This window comes from Schistocerca cancellata, chromosome 2 (genome assembly GCF_023864275.1).
Source record: "Schistocerca cancellata isolate TAMUIC-IGC-003103 chromosome 2, iqSchCanc2.1, whole genome shotgun sequence".
In the NCBI taxonomy this organism is placed as follows: Eukaryota; Metazoa; Arthropoda; class Insecta; order Orthoptera; family Acrididae; genus Schistocerca; species Schistocerca cancellata.
Window position 1 is genome coordinate 277,856,921 of NC_064627.1, and position 18,530 is coordinate 277,875,450.

The window sequence follows — 18,530 nt, forward strand, 5'->3', positions numbered from 1 at the left end:
CTTGATCGTGGAACTACAATAAATTTAGAGCATTACATCACAATGCTGCGAACTCTGAAACGACGGCTAACAAGGGTCCAAAAGGAAAAGGGAAATGTTTTCCTGCAGCATGACAGTGCCAAACCACACACTTCATGTGCCACCACAGCAGAACTTCAGAGACTGAAATTCACCATCATACAGCATCCTCCATACAGTCCAGATTTAGCACTGTCTGACATCCATCTGTTTATTAAAATATTCCCATCCAAATCCAATTAACGAAGGTGGAGGCATTACTTTTCATTCAACCCTCGTATTATCAAAATGACATTCTTCTACTAACTTTCATTCATTATCATTCGTGTCAGTGGCTAGATTGGACTATGTAAAAATTGGACTGCATAAAAATTGAGACTTTACAGGTGCTGATGACCGCGCAGTTGAGTGCCCCACAAATCGAACATCATCATCATCTACTAACTTTTATAATAAACTTGCAGATTGTCTTTCATTGCTTCCCATTTTTTCAATCTTACAATTTTGCATTAGATCCACTCCAGCTTACATTAATGACTACTAAACTAACGGTGCTCCACTGGCTGATGAGGAAGCATTTTAGAACTCTGTTTATCTGCCTCCTTGCAGAATTTGCATCCCCCATCACTACCTCTTGGCTGTGATGAACTGTTCCCTTTCTTTAAATGCACTTTGGGGCTCTCTAAATCTATCTCGTCTCTTTGTCACTGAATTTTAATCTTTTCTACGTTGCCCCACAGTTATTCTATAGTGCTATAGTGCTCCCTACTTCCTTGAGGTAACCCTTCTGTATTTTATCGTTATTAGATTTATAATTGTCAAACACCCCTGTTATTTCTTCCATTGGCTCTCCTAACCTATCATCAACATTTTGTTTAAGCCTTTCCTCCATATTTATTCTAGAAGTTTAAACTATTCACCCCTTGTTTAATTGATCTGTGACTCATTTGCCCTTTATCTAGTTTCAGTTCTTGAGTGTGTGATTCCAACCTATCTGTGTTTCTGTGTATTCTTTGTAAAACCTCTTCCTTAAATGAATCAGTTTGTGTCTCATTTTCTAACCTTGACTCTTTAATATGAGTCTTTAACTTTTAACTGACATGAATTATCTCCTCTTGAACCCTAGTTATTGTCTGGATCAGTTCTGTCCTTAGGTCCTTTCTAACTAGCTCCATTTCAGTACTTATTTCATTATTATTAGTAGTTAATCTATCTTTAATTTATTTGACACCTCTGCCTATTTTATCATTACTTGCAGCTAAACAATTGTTCATTTCTTGTAGACCTATATCTATTTTATCATTACTTGAATTTATATGGTTATTCATTTCTTGCTTCTCCATTTTTAGGTTCTCACTACTAACAGTGAACCTCTCCTAAACATCCTTCATCATGTGGGAATACTCTGACATTGGTACCAGAGTTTCCATGATATTCACTAAATACAAGATCAAATTTACAACCCACAAAAAGTTAACAGTTGATAACTTAACAATTAGTCCTGTCAATAAAAGCTTTATTAATTTAGTCTTCCCCACAATAAGCACTTGAATAGGGTTACAAAAGTCACTTTTACACTTTCTGAAAGTTTGACAAATGTTCCACCAATTGATCTGATTTACCGCAGTGGTTATTGTCTACTGATTGCTAAGTAACGGTGAGAGCTGTTGGCAATCATTGACTCGCACCTGCTAGGTACGTCACTAGCTGTTATGGCAGCAACTCAGTGTAGCCTCCAGCATCTTCTTCTTTCTCGTGGCCATCATCTCATTGAATACTGAGTCTGGAGATACCAGCACCTCGTATGCAGATGAAGATCACATTCATTTTGCCATTTAGTTGTTATATAAAGTCTTTATGTTACTTAAAGAAAAATTACCATCTAATATTTGGAATTACCAGACAACTACTGGTACTTACCACCATTGCTGAAATCCGACTCATCAGCAGAATAACCTCTATAATCACAACAGCCATCTCTGTTACTGCACTTTGTACAAAAAAGTTGTTTTTGCAGGTGCATTGATCCTGGATATTTTTTACATACAAAGTGTAAAATACTCATCACTTCTGCATCCAAAACTTTTGCTCTGGCATATGATTTCATACAAACAATACCACTTTGAGGTGTGTGCCCAAGTTTCTGTCATGAGGTTTCAAAATGTGCCATTATCTGTGTGAAATTTTTGTTACTGTTTCCACTTATTGCTTCCTGAGCTGCTGTGATGGATATGTCACACTCTCGTGACCCAATGACTTAATTAGAAATTTGGGGGAAAAACTTATGGTAGTTAAGGAACATCTGATACTGAACAAAGAATTTTTCATGCCTTCAGAACTTTTACCTATTGGCCAGATTCTATATAAGAGAAATTTTTTATTCTCATATAACTTGAATTAGCTAATTTAGATGTCATACTTATGGCAGTGGAAGATTATTTAAATGTTGAATACAATATAACCAATTAAGCCAAAATTCCTATGTGAATATTTCAATTTTCATTAAAATAAACAAACACCAACAGTCCTTGCATCACCTATTTCAACTGATAAATTCACTCAAATCTTCAAATTGATTATACTATTGCCAGACTTTTCTTATTTCTCAATAGTTTTGTTACAGGCGTAAACAGAATCAAGTTTTACTTTGAGTTTCTTCCTTGTTGCACCAATGGATTGCTCTTTTTCATAATTTCTCTGTACAAGTCTTTAATTCTTCTTCATCACTACTATTAGTGTTTACATCCTCTGAATAAATTACTTTTTAAGAGTACTCCTTCACTCTTGATGTTCTGTGCATGGAACCAATGAAAATGATGGCAGCAATTCACTTGTAAAAAGAACAAGAGAGAGAATGGCAGGCATTGCGCTACAGTCTGGAACCGCTGCTGTTGCAGGTTTGAATCCTGCCTCGGGCATGGATGTGTGTGGTGTCCTTAGGTTAGTTAGGTTTAAGTAGTTCTAAGTTCTAGGGAACTGATGACCTCAGAAGTTAAGTCCCATAGTGCTCAGAGCCATTTTTAGCCACAATCACACTTTTTTACTTGTTAGTTTTAGTGCCTATGTTAAGTAACATAATGCGTCTGATGCTCTTCAGCCTAATGATATTATATATTTTTTTATTGTGGCTGGTGAATTTTCTGAATTTTGGGCACAGGATCAGCCTCTAAATTGCAAGATGTAGGTGTGCAAACACATTGCAGCTAAGAGAGCTCACTGCACTGGGGAAATAGGGCTAACTTGTAAAAAGGTGAAAATATATGAAGACGTTTAGGTTTAAATGTCTTTGAAGCTGCAAGATAAGTCGAAAAGCTATTTCCCTTCTTTTACATCCCTAACTGTGCCCAAGACATACTCACCTTTTTGTGCTATAATTGGACCATTTCTCAATCTGGTTCACAACTTCCACTCTGCCATTACATATCCGTAACTTCTCAAGAGATGAACACTTTTGTTGACTCGGGGGACGACTGATCTGATATAGGTACTTTTATTGTCTTTTGAACAATGTTGTTTGTATCGTGGCCTTGGATAAAGCTTTCAAAAAACAACTGGATGACCATTAATTACATGTATATGTCCACCTTTGTACAAAATTTGAACCAGTTCGCACAAGTTTGAGACATAGAAGTCACACACATAAAAAAGCTCACAAGAAACATACTTTGTGCAAGGAAAAGCCAAATGAAACTATATTTTTTTAAGCAAATTTTCAGTTTTATCTAAGAAAGCATTTTTATTTTTTTGAATCACTTTAAACTGTTTCCGTGCATTCAGTTCAGCTGAGGATGAATTTTACAAGCTACATTTAGCTCATCTTTAAATCACCATATCTCAACAATGGATAAAGATTATTGGAGAAAAAATTCATTTTGACTTCATTCATTTATCTACCTTTGTGCAAAGTTTGGACTGATTTGTACAAGCTTAAAGCATAGAAGTGGTGCACTTCAAAAACCTCCCAGAAATCTTGTTTATTGCATGTTAAATCCAAATAAACAAGATTTTTTTCAAACTGTTAAAACTAAACACGGATCAAGATCCGATATATCAGTGAATAGTACTTGAACCATCAGTCTTGCTCCAGTCTGGAATTATTTAAGGGGGAACTGTTCACGGGCATAAAATGCAACGAGGGTGACTCTTTTTGCACGTGAAATCCAAAGAATGCATGTATAAAAGGTGCCATTAACTGAGCATCAATTAGTTCAGCCCAATTAAAAACTTTGGTGAAATAAATTAACCATTTCACACAATTTGTCTCGACATCAGCTCCAGTTCATGCGTTGACAGCAGTGAGCTTGTTGTATTGAGTTTTTTTTAGTGGCTTCATTTTCAGTTTTCGTGGTGTGAGTGCGCCAGATATTTATGTTCATTCTGTATGCGGCCATGTTCCATGACATTATACAATTATATTTTTGTTTTGTTGTTATGGTTACGGAGGAACTTTTGGCTGCAATAAAGAAAGGAGTAATAAGTTATTTTTACTCTCAATTTACCGTATTTCGAACGCATACATACGGTATCTGTTTCTGTTCTGTGAATTCATTGCTTTTGATTGGAGTTTTATTTGTGTGAACTGTGATGCTTAAGTCCTGTAACTTATCATATTTCGCTCATTTTGATTTGGTACGTCAGTGGCACTTGTCTGTCTAGTAGGCTCTCAGAGACCAGTGTGGCCTGAGCTCCCAGTTGGTGCACATCGACAGTGCAGAAAGATACGTATATAGCTTCTTTTCTGTGTTTACTTCGTAGATTCTTACTTAAATTGTGTGTGAGTTTCGTATAGGAGGTGTAATTTCGAGTTTTAGTTACTGTAATCGTAAATTCAGGCAGATTGTAGCGCAGTCGTTAGGCATTTGTACAGGTTAGTTCATACATTCTTTGCATGTTTCCCTTGCGTTATCTAGGCACGGACTCGTGTTTCAGTAACTGTTGTTCAACATCGATTAGAATGGACAGGGACTTTTGATTGCTGTGTTCGGATGAGGGCTGAGTTCGCATCCCTTCGCTCACAGCTGCAGGCGGCGCTGACTTCGGTCGCACAGCTTGAGGCTGTTGCCAATGGACACCACTGTGGGGAGCCAGACTTGGGTATCACGGGGATGTCAACCTCGTCCCGTCTGTCCCCAGATCGGTCTGCCGCTGTGGTTGCCACAGTTGCTGCCCACAGTGGGGCTGAGCCCTCGCCTGTGGTTGATTGGGAGATCATTCCAAGGCATGGCAGGCAGCGAAAGACGTCCCTGGAGGCTGATCAGAAAGCCTCCCTGGTGCGTCTGACAAACAGGTTTCAGGTACTGTCTCTCGCTGAGCCAGATGCAGCTGCCTGCTCTGTTTCAGAGGATGATTCTCAGCCTTCAAGGTCTGGGCAATCGCAGAGGGTGGGCTTATTGGTAGTGGGGAGCTCCAATGTTAGGCGCGTAATGGGGCCCCTTAGGGATATGGCGGCTAAGGAGGGGAAGAAATCCAGTGTGCACTCCATGTGCATTCCGGGTGGAGTCATTCCTGATTTGGAAAGGGTCCTTCCGGATACCATGAAGATCACAGGGTGCAGCCAAGGTGGTGGCACATGTCGGCGCTAATGACGTGTGTCACTTTGGATCTGAGGAAATTCTCTGTGGATTCCAGCGGCTATCTGATTTGGTGAAGGCTGCCAGTCTTGCTTACGAGATGAAGGCAGAGCTCACCATCTGCAGCATCGCTGACAGAACCGACTGCAGACCTTTGGTGCAGAGCCGGGTGGAGAGTCTGAATCAGAGGCTCAGACGGTTTTGCGACCGTGTTGGTTGCAGATTCCTTGACTTGCACCATAGGGTGGTGGGGTTTCGGGTTCCGCTGAATAGGTCATGAGTTCACCACACTCAGCTGGCGGCTACACGGGTAGCGGAGGCTGTGTGGTGTGGACTGTGCGGTTTTTTAGGTTAGAAGGCCTCGGGAAAGTACGGGGTGGGCTGCAATCTCAAAGGGTGCATGGCAAATACAGCACGTGCTTGGATCAAGGAACAGTCAGAATTGTAGTTGCAAATTGTTGTAGTTGTGCTGGGAAAGTCCCTGAACTTCAAGCGCTAATAGGAAGCACAGAAGCTGAAATCGTTATAGGTACAGAAAGCTGGCTAAAGCCTGAAATAAATTCTGCAGAAATTTTTACGAAGTCTCAGACGGTGTTCAGGAACGATAGATTAGGCAGAATTGGTGGTGGAGTGTTTGTGTCTGTTAGTAGTGGTTTATCTTGTAGTGAAGTCGAAGTAGATTCTCCTTGCAAATTGGTATGGGTGGAGGTCATACTTAACAGCCAAACTAAGTTAATAATTGGCTCCTTCTACCGACCCCCAGACTCCAATGATATAGTTGCTGAACAGTTCAGAGAAAATTTGAGTCTCGTAACAATAAATACCTCACTCATATGGTTATAGTTGGTGGGGACTTCAACCTTCCCTCGATATGTTGGCAAAAATACTTGTTCAAAACCGGTGGTAGGCAGAAAACATCTTCCAAGATTGTCCTAAATGCTTTCTCTGAACATTATTTCGAGCAGTTAGTCCACGCACCCACGCGAATTGTAAATGGTTGCGAAAACACACTTGACCTTTCAGCCACAAACAATCCAGAGCTAATAGGGAGCATCATGGCTGATACAGGGATTAGTGATCACAAGGTTGTTGTAGCGAGGCTCAATACCGTTTCTTCCAAATCCACCAGAAACAAACGCAAAATAATTTTATTTAAAAAAGCGGATAAAGTGTCACTAGAAGCCTTCCTAAGAGACAATCTCCATTCCTTCCGAACTGACTATGCAAATGTAGACGAGATGTGGCTCAAATTCAAAGATATAGTAGCAACAGCAATTGAGAGATTCATACATCATAAATCGGTAAGAGATGGAACTGATCCCCCATGGTACACAAAACAGGTCCGAATGCTGTTGCAGAGGCAACGGAAAAAGCATGTGAAGTTCAGAAGAACGCGAAATCCCGAAGATTGGCTAAAATTTACAGACGCGTGAAATTTGGCACGGACTTCAATGCGAGATGCCTTTAATAGGTTCCACAACGAAACATTGTCTCAAAATTTGGTACAAAATCCGAAGAAATTCTAGTCATATGTAAATTACACAAGCGGCAAGACGCAGTCAGTACCTTCGCTGCGCAGTGCTGATGGTACTGTTACCGACGACTGTGCCGCTAAAGCGGAGTTATTGAACGCAGTTTTCCGAAATGCCTTCACCAGGGAAGACGAATGGAATATTCCAGAATTTGTAACGCAAACAGCTGCTAGCATGAGTTTCTTAGAAGTAGATACCTTAGGAGTTGCGAAGCAACTCAAATCGCTCGATACGGGCAAGTCTTCAGGTCCAGATTGTATACCGATTAGGTTCCTTTCAGATTACGCTGATACAACAGCTCCCTACTTAGCAATCATATACAACCAATCGCTCAGCAATAGATATGTACCTACAGATTGGAAAATTGCGCAGGTCGCACCAGTGTTTAAGAAGGGTAGTAGGTGTAATCCATCGAACTACAGACCTATATAATTGATGTCGGTTTGCAGTAGGGTTTTGGAGCATATACTGTATTCAAACCTTATGAATCACCTCATAGGAAATGATCTATTGATACGTAATCAGCACGGTTTCAGAAAACATCGTTCTTGTGCAACGCAGCTAGCTCTTTATTCGCACAAAGTAATGGCCGCTATCAACAGGGGATCTCAAGTTGATGCCGATTTTTTGGTTTCCGGAAAGCTTTTGACACTGTTCCTCACAAGCGACTTCTAATCAAGCTATGGGCCTATGGGGTATTGTCTCAGTTGTGCGACTGGATTCGTGATTTCCTGTCAGGAAGGTCGCAGTTCGTAGTAATAGACGGCAAATCATCGAGTAAAACTGAAGTGATATCAGGTGTTTCCCAGGGATGCATCCTGACCTGGGTGACAATCTGAGCAGTTCTCTTAGGTTATTTGCAGATGATGCTGTAATTTACCGTCTATTAAGGTATCAGCTGCAAAGCGATTTAGAAAAGATTGCTGTATGGTGTGGCAGGTGGCAGTTGACGCTAAATAACAAAAAGTGTGAGGTGATCCACATGAGTTCCAAAAGAAATCCATTGGAATTTGATTACTCGATAAATAGTACAGTTCTCAAGGCTGTCAATTCAACTAAGTACCTGGGTGTTAAAATTACGAACAACTTCAGTTGGAAAGACCTCATAGATAATATTGTGGGGAAGGCTAAGCAAAGGTTGCGTTCCATTGGCAGGACACTTAGAAGATGCAACAAGTCCACTAAAGAGACAGCTTACACTACACTCGTTCATCCTCTGTTAGAATATTGCTGCGTGGTGTGGGATCCTTACCAGGTGGGATTGATGGAGGACATCGAAAAGGAGCAAAAAAAGGGCAGCCCTTTTTGTATTATCACGTAATAGGGGAGAGAGTGTGGCTGATATGATACGCGAGTTGGGATGGAAGTCATTCAAGCAAAGACGTTTTTCAGCGCAGCGAGATCTATTTACAAAATTTCAGTCACCAACTTTCTCTTCCTAATGCGAAAATATTTTGTTGAGCCCAGCCTACATAGGTAGGAATGATCATCAAAATAAAATAAGAGAAATCAGAGCTCGAACAGAAAGGTTTAGGTGTTCGTTTTTCCCGCGCGCTGTTCGGGAGTGGAATGGTAGAGAGATAGTATGATTGTGGTTCAATGAACCCTCTGCCAAGTACTTAAATGTGAATTGCAGAGTAATCATGTAGATGTAGATATAGATGTCTACTGTGGAAAACCTTCGTTTTTGTTTTGAACTGAGTATTATAAGTTTGACTTACATTCAGCCTACACGAAGATGGATAAATTGAAAACATACAGTATCCAGAAATTTGACGGTAAAAATTTCCAACTGTGGAAATATCAGTTGCAATTTATTTTTCATGCTCAAAAAGTGCTTGATATCGTTGAGGGGATACTGAGTCCAAATGAAGCTGGTGAGAGTCAAATCACTTGGGATGACTTAAATGCGAAGGTGATGCTCATTCTGTCTACTGTGATGGAATTTGACCAGTTGCAGTCTGTTATGGTGTACACAAATTCAGTAGAAATGTGAGCAAGACTATTCATGAACAGCGATCCACAGTTAATAAAATGACCTTGAAGCAGAAATTTTTTGATTAGAGAATGTCGCCAACAGACACAGTCACACAACACATCGGTAAAGTTGAGTCCTTGGTACAAGCATTAGCTGATATTGGGGAACCTGTTACAGGAGTTGACAAAATGGCTAAAATTTTGGGAAATCTGCCAGCAGAGTTTTCAACTGCCTGGGGCTTGTGTGCTGAAGATCAATAAACGTTCAATAATTTGACTTTAAGGCTATTGAAAGAAGAACAAAAACTTTTACAGGGTGATGAAAATTCGACAGCCTTTGCAGTAGTAAATGTGGACAAAACACGCAAGTTCAATTCAGATACCGGTAACAACAGTGTGTCTAACACGGTCAGTAGAAAATATGTTGAATGTTATTACTGTCACAAAAAGGGACATTTTAAATCTGAGTGCAGAGAACTTTTAGCAAAACGAAAACTGATACATCTGGGCACGAAGCTTTGAGTGCAGAACATGTTTATGTTTTTGCTCCAGGTTGCGAGAACATTTGGTTAGCTGTCAGTGCTGCGTCAAAACATGTGACGTCGTGCAAAGAATGGTTCAGCACATTTAAGCCAATTCAGTTGGATGACTCATTTGTTCAAATTGGAGACAACACGATCATAAAAGCAGAAGGCATTGGATCAACTGAAGTATTGTCATCAGTTGAGGAAAAATGGCAACCTCACACTTTGGAAAACACATTGTATATCCTAAGCTAAAGACAAATTTATTTTCAGTGGAATTTTTTTGGAAGTTTGTGGTAAGTTCCTATGGGACTAAACTGCTGAGGTCATAGGTCTAACTTAAACTCACTTCCGCTAAGGACAACACACACACCCATGCCTGAGGGAGGACTCGAACCTCCGACAAGGGAACCCACGCAAACCGTGACAAGACGTCGCAGACCGCGCGGCTACCCCATGCGACTGTTTTCAGTGGGAGCAGTCACAAAAAGAGGAATGAAAGTTATTTTTGACAACAAGAGAATGGAAGTTCGTGGTTCAGGTCTAACTGCAGCAGGAATTAAGATGGACAATCAGTGTTATCAAATGTTGTTTAAATGTCCAGATGTATTACAGGCAAATCCTGCTTCCTTGAATTCCACCATGATCTGGCATGAGAGCCTTGGACACATTCATTTCAGTGGTGTCAAGAATACGGCTGACCTGAACTTAATACCTGGTTTCGGTATGAAGAAAGTTCAAAATCTTCATTGTGGACCATGTCAGTATGGCAAGAAGAAAAGAAAATCTTTTAATTCAAATTTGGAATGACGATCAATAGTTCCTGGCAAATTTATTCATGTAGATTTTAGTGGACGTGTGAGAAAACTGCCTTTTGAAGGTGCACATTTGTGCATAATTTTCAAGGATGACTGCACTTCATACCGGTTCGTGCATTTTCTTAAAAGTAATCATGATACTTTCCCCATGTTTTTTGAATTTCGGAAACTGATTGGACGACAAACTGGAAACAAAATCAAAGTTCTGAGAAGTGACAATTGGACCGAATTCATAAATAAGCAATTTGAAGATTATATCAAATAAAATGGTACAATACATGAGAAATTAAGTCCCTATACACTACAGCAGAATGGCCGAATTGAATGAGAAAACAGGTCCATTGCTGAGTGTGCGCGCGCTGTGTTATTAAGTACTGACTTGTCTCATGAATTATAGGCAGAGGCAATAAATTGTGCTGCATATATCTTAAATGGCTGATCATGTAAATCAAACCACAATGTTATGCCATATGAAAAATTGTTTGGAAAACCACCTTCTTTGGGACAGATGAGGAAGTTTGGATCAGCAGCATACATACATGTTCCTGATAAATTTAGATCAAAATGGGATAGTAAATCAAAGAAATTGATCATGGTTGGCTGTGATGTGTATAGTACCAATTATCGCCTCTACAATCCTGAGTATAAGAAAGTTACGATCTCCTTTGATGTCTCTTTCAATGAAGAACAAACCCATAGCTTAAACATAGAACAAAGGTATACTGAATTTTACCTGGGAGACCATGCTGCAGAAGATGTTCAAGAGGAATCTGAACAGGCTGGTGAACAAATGAAAGAAAATCAAAAAGATGTTCGAGAGGAATCTGAAGAGGACGAAACTGGTAAACAAACAAAAGAAAATCAAAGGATGAATCTGAGAGATTGGTCTAATCTGTGAGCACCTGCTCATTTTTGGGACCAAGATATAGCTTCTTTTGACATTGTCTTTGAACCTCGAACTTTTGAAGAAGAATGGCATCGAAAGAGTCATCAAAGTGGAAACAAGCAATGGAAGAGGAAATGACATTCTTGAAGAAGAACAAAACTTTAGATCTAGTACCATTACCACACAACCGCAAGGCAGTTGGATGTAAGTGGGTCTATCGTGAGAAGCAGAATTCTGAGGGAAAAATTGGCCGCTTTAAAGCTAGATTATGTGCAAAAGATTATTCACAACAAGAAGGCATTGATTATCAAGAGAGATTCTCTCCTGTGGTCCGATATGATTCAATCAGAGTTTTATTAGCCATAGCAGCTTCATGAGATATGCAAATTAGGCAGTTTTATGTTAAGACTGCATTCCTGAATAGGAATTTGAAAGAATAAGTTTACATGGATCAACCAAAAGCTTTTGTTGTAGAAGGCTCAAATAATGTTTGCAAACTGAGGAAGAGTCTATATGGACTCGGACAATCACCACATTGTTGGAATCAAAAATTTGTACAGTTTCTGACAATGTTTGGCTTTGTGCAACTGAATGCAGACAAATGTATTTTCCATGCTTTAACAGATGACACTGGTGTTTACCTGGAACTTTATGTGGATGATGGCTTGCTTATTTGTAAGTCTCCAAAAATACTGGGAAATGTTTTGACAGCACTGGGATCAACTTTTAAAATTACTGTGGGCAATGGAAAATGCTTCTGTGGATTGGAAATTGAACAAAGCCCTTCTACAAAAGAAATCTATATAGGGCAGCAAAGATGCATCAGTTATTTACTTCAGAAGTTTAACATGGATGGTTCAAAACCTGACTCCACTCCTTTTGATGTTGGAACTATGTTGCACAGTGGGCAGTCTCTTGCAAACCAGCATGAGGTAAATGTAAATGTCGTGTGACTAGGGCCTCCCGTTGGGTAGACCATTTGCCGGGTGCAAGCCTTTCGATTTGACGCCACTTCGGTGACTTGCGTGTCGATGGGGATGAAACGATAATGATTAGGACAACACAACACCCAGTCCCTAAGCAAAGATTTTCTTCAACCCAGCCGGGAATCAAACCCGGGCCCTTAGAATTGACATTCTGTCATGCTGGCCACTCAGCTACCGGGGGATGGTACCAACATGAGGTAAATGAGATGGAAAGCAAACCTTACTGGCAGGCAGTCAGCAGCTTAATGTTGGTAGCAACTGTCTTACGGTCACACATCACGTTCGCTGTGAGCATGGTGAGTAAGATTTTACATAATCTAGGTCTCAGTCATTGGCATGCTGTTAAAAGAATTATTAATTATCTACAAGGGACCAGGGTCCGGACCATACGGTACAAAGCTAACTCTTCTGGACTGGTGGTCTACTCAGATGCTATCTTTGCTGGTGACTGTGACACTCATCGGTCAACTACAGGCTATGTGAGCTTGTTAGCAGGTGGGCCTGTGACATGGTGTTCATGTTGGCAGAAATGTGTGAGCAGAACAACAATGGAGGCCAAATACATAGCAGCTTCAGATGCTGCTACTGAAGTTGTTTGGTTGCTTGGTTTTCTCAGTGAACTCTTGGTTTTCAGTTAGACAAACCAACAACACTCCAGGTTGACAACAAAGTGCTATTCGCCTGTTTAAAAACACAGAAAATCACAAACATACCAAGCACATTGACCATTATGTACATAAACATGTTGAAAATAATGAGATTGAAGTTTATTATGTTTATTCTGATAAACAGTTGGCAGACTTATTCACAAAACCTTTAACTAGAGACAAATTCATGACAAACAGAAAAGGTCTGTTAAAGCTCTCAAAACAAGCTCACTAAAACAAGAGTGGGAATGTTGACAGTAGTGAGCTTGTATTGAGTTTTTTTAGTGGTTTCATTTTCAGTTTTTGTGGTTTGTGTGCACCAGATATTTATGTTCATTCTGTGTGCGGCCATATTCTGTGACATTATAAAATTATATCTTTGTTTTTTTGTTTTGTTGTTACAGTTATTGTGCAGCTTTCGGTTGCAATAAAGAAAGGAGCAATAACTTATTTGTACTCCAATTTACCGTATTTTGCTCTGTGATTTTCTGTCAAACATAATTAAAGACATCAGTTCCAACCTTGCTTAATATAGTATAACATAGCTACAGTAACACATATGTTTTAATGGCTATACAAATGGCTGCTGGTCTGGGCTAAACCAAAAACTTGTCACTCCATGTTCATTGCTCAAGTAGGAACCAAGCACCAAGAGCCTCTTAGCTGCCAAACCACAATTCTGTGCATGACCTTTCCATACATATTTGTTACAGCACTTCCATGCTGTAATGATAGTATGGGATGTCCACATAAAACCTCCCTTATTCCCAAGAGCAATGGGAAAAAAGCTGTGAGACATAGGTACACTAAGTGATCAAAAGTATCTGGACACGTGGCTGAAAATGATTTATAAATTCGTGGCACCCTCCATCGGTAATGCTGGATTTCATTATGGTGTTGGCCAACCCTTATCCTTGCTCTTCCACTCTTGCAGGCAGATGTTCAATCAGGTGCGGGAAGGTTCCTTGGGGAATGGCAGCCCATTCTTCATGGAGTGCTGCAGTGAGGAGAGGTATCAATGTCGGTCAGTGAGACCTGGCACAAAGTTGGTGTTCCAAAACATACCAAAGGTGAGGACTCTGTCCAGGCCTGTCCATTACATGGATGTTATGTCATGTAACCATCCCGCCACAGGCCTTGCATTATGAACAGGTCCTTGATCGTGTTGAAAGATGCAATCGCCATCCCCGAATTGCTCTTCAACTGTGGGAATCAAGAAGGTGCTTAAAACATCAATGTAGGCCTGTGCTATGATAGTGCCACACTAAACCACAAGTGGTGCAAGCCCCCTCGATGAAAAACATGACCACACCATAACACCACTGCCTCCTAATTTTACTGTTGACACTACACACACTGGTAGGTGACATTCATCTACATCTACATCTATATTTATACTCTGCAAGCCACTCAGCAGTGTGTGGCAGAGGGCACTTTACGTGCCACTGTCATTACCTCCCTTTCCTGTTCCAGTCGCGTATGGTTTGTGGGAAGAACGACAGCCGGAAAGCCTCTGTGCGTGCTCGAATCTCTCTAATTTTACATTCGTGATCTCCTTGGGAGGCATAAGCAGGGGGAAGCAATATATTCGATACCTCATCCAGAAAAGCACCCTCTCGAAACCTGGACAGCAAGCTACACTGCCATGCAGAGTGCCTCTCTTGCAGAGTCTGTGACTTGAGTTTGCTAAACATCTCCGTAACACTATCACGTGTACCAAATAGCCCTGTGACGAAATGCGTCGCTCTTCTTTGGATCTTCTCTATCGCCTCTGTCAACTCGACCTGGTACGGATCCCACACTGATGAGCACCGGACTTTCACCATACCCACACCCTGTCATTGTATTGCCACATTGTCCACCATGATTCGTCACTCCACACAATGTTTTCCACTGTTGAATCATTCAACGTTTATGCCCCTTACACCAAGCAAGGCATTGTTTGGCATTTACCGCCGTCATGTGTGGCTTATGAGCAGCCACTTCACCATGAAATCCAAGTTTTCGCCTCCCTTCACTGCTCATTTGAGTACTTTAAATCTAATTAGAATTTGAACTAAGGTAGGTACAACATCCCTAGCAGTCTCATGATAAAATTTGTCACAAAATTAGCCTCATATTTCTACAAGGTTTTTCCTTAACCTAAATTTCCATGACATTTTAATTGCTCATTGTAATTATTACTGTGATAAATTTGTGAAGATTCTTCCAGTAGCGCTTTTGTAGAATTTATTAATTTCAAATCTCTATCCATCAGCTCCAAATCCACAGAACTTTACCTGCAAATTAGTTAAGTACTAAGCCAAGGGAAAATATTTTCCATTAAATTAAAACACAGAAATTTTTGCTTTTCCAAATCAGTGGTAGTGTTTACTAATTTCATTAACAATAACTTTTAGTGTGCTCATGATATTTTCATAGCTTTACAAAACCATCTCAATATTGACTTCTCCGTCAAGAAACAAAAAGCATACAGTGAATATAAATAATTGTAAAGTCAGTGCAAGAATATTTTCTGCTTTGTCTTTAAAATTTAAAAAAAAAAATTATTGTGGTAGTGAGTATTTTTGATACGTATATGTTAAGTTCTTTTTTTGTACAGATGTTCTTTGGATAGTTCAGCTGGTTGTTCACTATTACACTATTTAATTTTATACATTAATTTGAAGACATACTTAATCTTAAATTGAATTCATAAAGCTTATTAACTTCATAAACTTGTAGTCATAATTATGAGCGTGTGGAGTTCCTACATCTATGAACAACTTACTTCCACAATGAGAACTAAATATGCCTAGAGAAGTATTTTAATTAATAATATTCAAAATGTTTTACCAGATATTGATGAAGAATATTCTGTACTATCAGTGTTGGTCAATTTAGACATGTTGAAATAAAAGTTGACATCAATAAAATCTTAATCACATAATGACATTATTCATTTTGAAGTTGCTTCACTTGTAAGGACTCTGATAGATCAGTACTTATTTGCTTCAAACTTGTAACTGTGTAAGAATGTTAAGAATCATATGAGTGTGTTTAGATGTGAAATTTTGTTGCTGTTTGTCACTGATACATCAGCTGCTGAAATAACATATATTTCCCATGCACTGCATTAATGAATTACACTGATATGAAACACCTCCATGTAATATGACATCAGGAGGCCAAAATATTACTGCACCTTTGGACAGCCAATTTTCATGCACAGCTTAACTTACTCTGGCTCCTCACCCCCTCCCCCTTTCTCTATAACATTATATCAGTCAACTGTTCACTATCATGACATGAGTATGAACCAGCTGAAATTACCACTTCCATAAAAAGGCTGTTTTACAACAAGAAAATTTTTATTGAAACACTCCAGTGTGCTATCCACCGCATATAACTGCTATCCACCGCATATAACACATCATTTATTAATTGTACCACTCGTAAAACTTCATTTAACAAAAATTTCCAGTGGATATTAAATAATATTTATATTGTAATTATTCTGATATATCCAGAGGTCTACATATTCCACAAACTCTGAAAACGAGTTGCACCTTACAGTTCTCGTGCAAGCTGGAGCCACACCAAGAAGATACATTTGAAGTGTAAATGTCAAATGCATGTGAGCAGCTATCTAAAATTAAAATATCCTCACGGCATTTGCCTAAAGATTGGTTTTTGTGAGGTGCTTTATGTTAAATTGCCAGAGCTGTCAAATATATGTGTTCATTATGCAGACAGTGATGACAAAAGATAACTTCAGAAAGTGTTTTGCATGTAGGTCATTGCAGCAACAGTACTGATGAAGCCTCTTGATCTTGATGTGTGCTGTTTCAAGTCCAAAATAATTGCTGTTAGTTTAACAAGTTCTGTTTGCATGTTGTTCTTAATATCAGTAAATTATTTTGGCATATTTGTACATAATATGTATTTAATTTTGTTTCTCAGTTTTACATAATGCTGGTTTTGATGGTTTTACAGGAGAAAGCACTGAAATACAGAAGACGTTAACATTATTACACTCAAACCTTCAACATCAACAAAAGAGGAGGAGAATATTTCTTTCGAGAATGGACCTTGACTCAATATCCATTAAAATAGACTTCATCTCGAAACTTCTGGAAACCCTGGAATGCTGTTTTCTCCGAATAATGATTCCCTGTGTTCCATATGAAGACACTTTCAAGAAAGTTATGAAACAATTTGACTTACTGGTTTGTTTGATCAGGGAAAGGAATACACACGTGAGTCAACAGGAAGTTATTGATTTTAATCAAGAAATAAACAGATTTGTGAGAATGGCACAGCTCTATAGTATTGAGAGGACCATCAACTTCACATCATCCCACTCATCTGAGATTATTAAGGCATTATACAAAAAAGCTGAGCAAGAAGTGAAGTCTATTGAAAGATTTACATCAATACAGGATCAAAAATTGAAAGAAATTTTAGACAAATTGAATGAAGCATGTAAAATAGAAGTCCCACTTGATAATGAAATAATTAGAAGAGAGATTGTGAAAACAGTAGGTGTAACACCTGGTCACTGGTTCAGATGCCCAAATGGACATTACTGTGTTATTGGAAACCATGGAGGAGCGATGCATGAAGGTAAATGTCCAGATTGTGGGGCTAAAATCAGTGGTGCAAGGTATCCTGTGCATAGGGACAATTATCAAGCTGGGGAAATTGAGTCAACACATCCAGCGTAGTGTAATACATGAATTTTTAAGGGATTCCGTGTACCTCTAAGCCTGAGTGTAATTTCTGTTTGATTGATTTAGATTATGTTGTTACAAAACTATATCCTTATTTTACATGTTGCTAAGAGTTCATCAGTGAGAATATTATTTTTAAAGTATACCCTGTTTTTCACTCTATGAATTGTAGTTTGTTCTATGATTATATAAACCATTTTACTTAATACTTAACATTATTTTTATCATTTTACAGAAAAAATAAATTGCTTGTCAGTTTCTGATAGATGTTTGTGGCTTTATTGGGTGTGGCAGATACTGTGGCAGTATTATGTGTTACTTGTACCACTAAATGAGAAGCAAATATTTGTACTGAATAAAAAATCTAGAGAATATACTGGATTATTATTCTAAGATACAGGATATCCATGAAAGCATGTCCCAGTTTTGATGGTGTATTGTAACAGTTTAATGTAGACTACTTACAACAAATAGTACATCAAACTGAAGGTAAACTACGCTAATTTTTCGTGCAGTTGTTCAAAATGTGCACCTTTCATTATACAGCTCATGTTCAACCTAAAATCCAATTTTCCCCACACTTTGGTTAACATATCTGGAGTAATGCAAACAATAGCCACGTCAGTTCTGTGTCTCAACGGTGGGAAAATCATTAGATAGTGGAGCACATCGACATGATTGTGGATAAAGCCTCAGAGAAAAAAAAATCATGACTTGAGGTCAGGTGAACATGGAGCCAGAAGAAAAAAAAGCCCTGTTGTATTGACCATTGTGACCAACCCAATGGTCAGGGACTGATGTTCACCCAGTCTTGAACAAAGAGACGCTGTTGGGGCAGAAGAGGGAAGGGGGGGGGGGGG

At 39.2% G+C, this 18,530-nt stretch overlaps 1 protein-coding gene across 1 annotated transcript in view; it reads left to right on the forward strand.

Moving 5' to 3' along the window:
* Positions 1–18,044, forward strand: part of LOC126161613 (NFX1-type zinc finger-containing protein 1-like) — a 392,892-nt gene extending 374,848 nt beyond the window's left edge. The window contains exon 16 of the mRNA XM_049917568.1: positions 16,934–18,044. Coding sequence (XP_049773525.1) covers positions 16,934–17,664 — 731 coding nt within the window. The 3' untranslated portion in view covers positions 17,665–18,044. The remainder of the gene's footprint in view (positions 1–16,933) is intronic.
* The last annotated feature ends 486 nt before the right edge of the window (positions 18,045–18,530 follow it).